This window comes from Felis catus, chromosome A2 (assembly GCF_018350175.1).
Source record: "Felis catus isolate Fca126 chromosome A2, F.catus_Fca126_mat1.0, whole genome shotgun sequence".
NCBI lineage: Eukaryota > Metazoa > Chordata > Mammalia > Carnivora > Felidae > Felis > Felis catus.
The window spans coordinates 19,549,428-19,556,656 of NC_058369.1; the positions used below are offsets into that span (position 1 = coordinate 19,549,428).

General features: G+C 56.6%; 1 protein-coding gene across 1 annotated transcript; it reads right to left on the reverse strand.

Moving 5' to 3' along the window:
* Window positions 1–1,092: 1,092 nt before the first annotated feature.
* CISH (cytokine inducible SH2 containing protein) lies at window positions 1,093–6,409 on the reverse strand. The gene is made up of 3 exons (XM_003982272.6): window positions 6,233–6,409; window positions 2,950–3,170; window positions 1,093–2,709 (listed from the first exon to the last, which is right to left on the reverse strand). Exons 1-3 carry the CDS (start codon window positions 6,250–6,252, stop codon window positions 2,177–2,179), a joined length of 774 nt encoding a protein of 257 aa, XP_003982321.1. The 5' UTR covers window positions 6,253–6,409; the 3' UTR covers window positions 1,093–2,176.
* Between the last annotated feature and the right edge of the window lie 820 nt (window positions 6,410–7,229).

Below are 7,229 nucleotides of genomic sequence, written 5' to 3' on the forward strand. Positions count from 1 at the left end.
AGAAGGTGCCAGGCTGGGCACCTGGGCCTGGGCACTAGTCCCAGTAAAGTCAGCCTTCGCTCACCTCTTATTCACTCACATCCAGTATCAGCTCTATTCTTTGCCATAACTATCTGCATGCCCATAACGTTTGGCTTTTTATCCATCCCTTCCTGCCTCCTCCGTGTCATCCACATACCAGTCCTTACACCTTCCTGCTCTCAATCTTCCAGCATTTGTCTCTTCTAATCATCTAAGTCCCAAGAAAACAGGAAGGTTAGGATTATTTCTAAAATAAGGGTTAGAAGGTTATGAATGAGCTTCAGAGGATCTTTCCTATGAGTTATTCAAGTGAAGGTGCAGAAAATTTCAGGACACAGTGGAATTTACATTACAAAGTCAGACCATCAGATAATGGAGAGTTTTCATTTTAATTGCCCTTCCATCTACTTCTGGTGTGTAGGGCCCTGAAAGGAGAGGGTCCCCCAACCCCAAGTGGCCCGTGCCAGAACCTCACCAGGTCCCACGTCAGGCCAGACCCTGCCAGCTTACTGGCCGCCATCCCCAACTCCATTGTTCTGTCCCACTGCACAGCATGACTACTTCCCCAGGCCTCCTTGTGGTTGGTAGGGAATATGAGCTTCCCAGTCATGCCCTGGTGCTTTTGTACTCCCTGTACTTTCTCACTGGAATGACTGGCCCTGACTTCTCTGTTGGCCTCCTCCTCTCAAAAGACACTGCCTCCAGGAGTGGGTGCCCCCACAGCACCCATCCCCCAGCATTCTCTACTTCCAGTCTTTGATATCTCCTGTTTACACGTCTCTCCAGTCTGGTGCTCCTCTGCCACCATCCCCCGCCCTGGCAGTCACCTGGTCAATGACCCTGCAGGCAGTCCAGCTGGCCTTCACCTCCTGCCTCCCATCCTCCAAGGGGAGCAAGAGGTAACGAGAGAGGAAGGCTGCTCCCTGTACCTCCCCAACTCTTCAAAGGGTCCCCTAGCAGGGCCTGCTCAGCCACAGGTCACTGGGCCCCAGCTGACCCAGATGTAAAGTGGGGGAAAATAATATCAAAGGGGACAAATTGTGTAAGAACTCAAAAGAGGTCTCACTGAGGTCTCCTTAAATGAAAAGTACAATTTTATTGTCAATACAGAAAAATCAGTGGAAGAAAAAAGACTACCAAACTGGGTTTTGCTTGTTATAATACTTATTTTATAAAGTCTTATCAGATAGGTATTTCTTTCCCTCTCGTGTGCAGGCACCTTCCTGGGCAGGAAGCCGACCCAGCAGAGCTGGAGCAGCAGCTGTGGAGCCAACATGCTGCTTCCTGACACTGCACACATGCTCCCGCAGGCTGGTGCCCCACCGAGACCAGCTCTGTGCAGACAGGGCTCTGCCCTGCGAGGGGGTGAGTGGCAGGCTCTCCTGGGCACTGACACTTTGGCTTCATTTTCTTGTCCGCTTTCCCACCCTCCCAAAACAGGGCTGGGGGCAGAAGAGGGTGCACACATTCACAGGTGGGTGGGTCAGTGCCAGGATATCCAGAACTGCCTTGGATCCAGCAACATGTCTCAGGATGGGGCTCTCCACCAGGAGGAACCAGAGAAGTTGGGGCAGAGCTGGGGTCTCCAGAGCACTCAGGGCTCAGGGCAGAGAGGTGGGATTGGCTCACCTTGAGACAAACCCAAGGAGAATAAATAAATAAATACTGTATAACTTTGTAGTCCCTCAGCCTGGCCTGTTCCCCCATCAAGGGACTGTCACTGTCAACCTCAGTTCCTCTGGCCGCCATCCTTCCTGAGACAGGCTGGCTAGAAGGAGGGGGCCTGCCCCACCCTGTGGACTGAGACACCAGGGCTGGCAAAGTCTATACAGTTCAAGAGCCCACAACAGGCAAATGGGGGCCTGGGCCTCACCCACAAGGTGAGACAAGGTCCCGCCTGTCTCCCTCTCTTCTGACACATGGCTCACCACAACGGAGCCACATGGGAGCTGGGGGTGTTGACCTTCAAGTTGTGTGACACTTTTCTCTACCCCTCACCCCCAGCCTTGCTCCTGCTGACTCTTCCTGGTCCAGCTGTCAGGTGCTTGCAGTCACTAGGATAACTGGAGGAGGGACGATGGGAGCCCAAGTCCAGCTGGGGCCCGTGTCCCTTCCAGGGTATGTCTGGGTGAGGCTAGGCGGATGCTCAGGTGGGTCAGAGCTGGAAGGGGTACTGTCGGAGGTAGTCAGCCATGCGCCGGGGCAGTGGCAGGCAGTCTACATCAGCCACCAGACGGTTGATGACAAGGCGGCACAGGTGCTGCAGGCTGCGGGCACTGCTTCTGCGCACAAAGGGCTGCACCAGTTTTAGGTGCACGGCGGTGACTGCAGGGGCAGGTAGTGCTGGGTCACCAGGTGCATCTTCCTTAGGGGTAGGCAGGGCTGGGGTGGGTGCAGGTTCAGGGCTGTCACTTCGGGTGTCAGCAGTACAGGAGGCCACATAGTGCTGCACGAGGCTGACCACGTCTGGGAAGGCCAGGATGCGTGGCCTGGACAGGCAGTTGGAGTCCAGGCGGAAGCTGGAGTCAGCGTACTCAATGCGTACGTTGGTAGGGCCTCGAGTGGTTTTGACAGACAGAGTGAATAGATAGCTGGGGTGGGTGCTGTCACGTACCAGGAACGTGCCCTCTGGCATCTTCTGCAGGTGTTGTCGGGCCTCGCTGGCCGTAATGGAACCCCAATACCAGCCTAGGCAAGTGGAGACGGGGCCAAGAGACTAGTCACAGTGGAATTTAGTTGGGGGCACCAACACAGGGCAGAGCAGGACTCTGCCTCCCCCTTTACACTTCCATGGGGAGGACTGTACCCCCCCCCCCCATCAGACTCTCCTGGGCAGGGCCATGTCTCTCAAACCAGACTCAACAGACAGAGCTAAGCTTTCCCCATTGGACTTCCCAGGACAAGGCCTGCTTCCCTCCTCAAACTCACCAGATTCCCGAAGGTAAGAGAAAGTCTTGGCTATGCATAGCAGATCCTCCTCAGGGTCCAGCACCTTGGGTTCACTCTCTGGCTGGGCTGGGGTCTCCTCTGCCACCTCCTCCAGGAAGGACCCGGCAGGCAAAGGCTGCATAGCTGGTTCGGGCAGCTCCAGGGACTGGGTCCACAGGGGCCGCTGCCCGATCTGCTCCACAGCCAGCAAAGAACAGGGTCTAGAAGGGGGTGGATGGGCAGTGAGTGGAGGCCCTATGCCCTCCTGTTACCAGAGACCCTCTATAACCCAGACCGGCTATATGACTTCTGGCCAGTCCATCTCACTATGAGCCTCAGTTTCCCCTTTGCCCACTCATGGGCTCAATGAGATCAGTACCCCGCCTCCCAGCTGTCATCACAAAAGGCTCCTTGATAGCTTCCCCTACATGTTGATTCACTTTTGAAAGAGACTTCTCCACCCTCCTGCATTTATTGAACATTAATTAGTCTATTTTGCACCAGCTGACAACACAGATCATGCCCTATAAGATTTCTAGCCCACAATGGACAACTGATGTCCCTGACAACAGTAGGATCCAGTGCAAAGAAGCCTCACATGGGTGCCCTGTTGGTTGAGGTGGGCTGATTAGATTAAATGGCGCTGGTTCTGCTTGAGCCATGGCCTGGGCCTTCATGGGGTGCTCCAGAGAGGTCCCAAAATTATGATAGGATGCCTAAGGTCATATGCTACCTCCGCATGGATAGGAGTATCTGTAGGAGGGACCGAGGTCCACACTGGCCAGGGCTTAGAGGCTGGAACAATCTCCCTAAACAGGTCAGACTCCCATCCTGTTTTCTGCTCCTCCCAGCTGAGGGTCTGGGGTGGACAGTGGCTTTAAAGGCACTGGCAAATCCCACTTCCCATAAACAGGACCTCCCACCAAAGAACAGGGTACTCATTCTACATTCCAGATCCCACCCTGGCAAGCCAGTCCTACGAGGCTCTATGACCTTATGTAAACCTTGCTGTTCACTAGGACTGTTCAGCTTCTCTACCCCCTCATAAGGGATGCTACCAGCCCAGATCCTGAGGGGGTTGGCAACACCATCTTGTCAGGTGACTAGAGTTGGGTTGCTGAGCCAGCCCCAATCTGAGCAGTAGCTTTTCTCTAGGGGAAGGCCACCCAGCATGGTGATCCTGGGACTTCCAGGGAGTGAGGGGCAAGGATTGGCTCCCAGGAAGAGACTGCTGATCCTTCCTCACTCCTCAGAAAATACATCCTCAGGCCTCAGTTCTGGGTCTGGTCCCCTACTGGGCCGCAGGACACCAAGATAATAAAACCATGGGCCTTGCCTTCAAGGAGATCTTATAACCCAAAGTCACAAACACAAAGGGTGTCATGGGGGAGTCAAGGTCTGCCTGTTCCTGAGCTGAGTCTGCCAGGCCAAAGGAAGGAGTAGGGGGAAGGCACTCCAGGCAGAGATGAGAGCATGGGTAAACTGTGCCAGAGATTGCTTATGAGGCAGGATGAGGTAGGCAGAAGCCTTGGCAGGACGCAGGCAGAGGAGCCAGATCTGACAGTGTAGGTTATAGGTGAGCATTAGAAGATGTTAACAAATTGGGAGACGAGGCCACAAGACCCTGGCACACCACAGTTTGTTTAATACTTTTCCATACCCACTCTCGTTGTACTGTGGGAGCTCTGGAATCCTAGTGGGGGAGCCACGTTCCAAGGAACTAGCTGGTGGCCTGCCTGCTGGGACCCAAAGCTCAGCTCAGGCTAGCCAGTCAGGCCAGAGCGCCTGGGGGTGGCCATGTCCAGACAGCTTAGCAGGGCACTTGTGGGCATGGGCACCTCCAAGGTCAATAAGGTATCTGGGTGTGTAAGGAGCTGTATTGGTCCCCACAGTTCCTGGTGAGTGACTGTGTATCTTAGGAGGGGTGTGTCCACAGCTGCCGTCATGGCGGGGGCGATGGCTTGTGTGTTCCAGGTGTGGGTGGCCTGTACCTGTGTGTGCCTGTTGTGGAACCCAGCCTGTGCGTCCCGCCTGGGGATGCATGCCAGTGGGGCAAACTCAACCCTGAGGGTGGACCCCCTCAAGCAAAGCTGGGAGCCCAAACCTATATTTGGGAATCTCTGCCCCCTACCTTGGGAGGGCACCAGCTGGTTTGTGGCTGTGTGTGTGTGGAGGTCTTAAAAATCTTGCTCCCTGACACCCAACACTGGTCCTGGGGTTCCAAGGGACTTTTAGCTGGAACAAAGTAAAAAGAGAATGTGGGACTTCAGAACTGGGGGGATCTGGAGGACAGGGTGCGGGGGTGTTCAGGAGTCCCAAAATTCAGAGGAGGGGTATGCTGGAGACGGCCAGGGAGAAGTATAGTAGTATAGTTTTCCTGGCACCTCTGGGTTTCCTCCCTGGAAGCAGACCTGCTCAGAGCAAGGGGCACTTCAGCCTTGCCCCACCTTCCAACCTTCTTCACTTGGTACTATGCCAGTTTTGATAACAACAGCCACTGGGCCACCCAGCTCTTCCTGGGTGTGGAGTGCTCACTCATATCTTCTTTCTCACTCCCTGGAGCTTTCCTGAACTCCTGTCAGATCAGTCTGGAGAGTATCAGACCCATTGTTGAAGGGGATGCTGAGGTGGAAGGAATGCTGAGGAAGAATGCTCAGTTGAGGCCAGGACTGTCTTACCAGCCTCCACACCATCCTAGTCTTTGAGGAAAGTTGGAGAAGGGAGGCAGGAGTCAAGTCCTCACTGGGATCCCAGACTGGACTGAGGAGGGGCAAGGCAATTGTGGGGGTGCCACGGGCAAAATTCAGGCTCTTCCAAGACCTGCTGCTTAGCCAACCTGGGGGGAGGCGAGGATCTCAGACTGGCTTCCCAAGAAAAGCCTAATTGCTAGCCCATGGCAGAACAGTGAAATCAGAGAGGGGCAGGGGCTAACCTAAGGTCAGCGGTAGGCCCTGCGGCCTGCAGGCTAGGGTAGAGCGCTCTGGGCCCAGAAGGGGGTCTGGGCAGGTGAGCCACTTCTTGGAGGATGAACTCCGCTGGCGTTCAGCTGCTCCAGCCAGAACCCAGGCTTAGGCTACCCGGTGCTCCTCCCGTCGCCAGCCGACCCCCAGTTTCACTACCCACAGTGCGAATAGGGTGGTGACGGTGTTGTCACCCTGAGGTCCTTCCGCACTCGGTCATTTCCGACCCGTCAAGCCCTCTCAATAGCCGGCAGCTAGCACGAGGCGGTACTCTCCCGAACGCCGGGCGCCGTCGCCCGGCTGGGACGGCGAGCCGCGCTTACCCCTGAACGCAGAGGACCATGTTCCGGCAGCGGCAGCGGCAGCTCCGGAGCTGAGGCTCAGCCGGACGGTGGCGGCTGGAGGGAGCCCGTGGGCGCAGGTCTCGCTCGTAAGGCAGGCTCCCAGGGCGCACCGGCGACGGGATGGGAATGAGAGGCCAAGGCGCTGGCTGGCCGGGAGGGCGCTGGGGGCGGGCCGGGAGGGTGGGGCGGGGCGAGCCGCCTAATCTTTTGTCCTCTGTGTCCCAGCCCTTCCCGGAAGCGACGTCTTCCTAGAACCGCCGGCAGTGCTGCCGGGCCGGGGAGGGGCGCTGGCGGGGGCGCCGGCTCCTAGAGTAGGCTCAGGGCCGCTAAAGGAAACACCTTTGACAGATTTCCAAGAACTTTCCAGGAAAATGGGGCGGGGCCCCACGCGCTGACCAATCGCAGCTCGGGGGGGGGGCGGGCCAATTGCAGTTTTGAGATGCGAGGCAGACAAACTAGTCGGGTTGAGCGTGACCTAGGGACCACCAGGGAAAAACCGGGTTGAAGAAGGCCAGGGCGGGGCAGGGGTTCTCCGGGACAGGGGTTCTCCCCACCCGAGCGCAGACTTCTTTCGGGCATTCCGCTTCACTGGGGACAGGCCCCTGTATCTCTCTGTAGAACTGGTGGCAGCACGAGGCAGGGTCTTGGGTCTGTTCTCCCAGCTAGCGGCTCCCTCAAGGCGGTCTGTCTGGTGTGCAAGCGCCCCCTGTGGGCCGCACTTGGATCTCCGGACTCTGTGTGCGGTGGTGGGGAAACTGGTGGCATGGGGTGGGGTTTGGAGAAGGACATGAGAGGAGGGGAGGGGCACAGAGGGGGGCCTCAGATCCGAACAGGTTCGCGGGGGTCAAGGATCCATCACAGCCAAAAGGATCCAGGCGAGAATGTTTTCTCTGAAAGACTTGGGGGAGAAGGCACATCCCAATCTTGGGATGGGGGCAAGTGTCTAGACTTCATTACTCACTTGATGGCTTGGGCA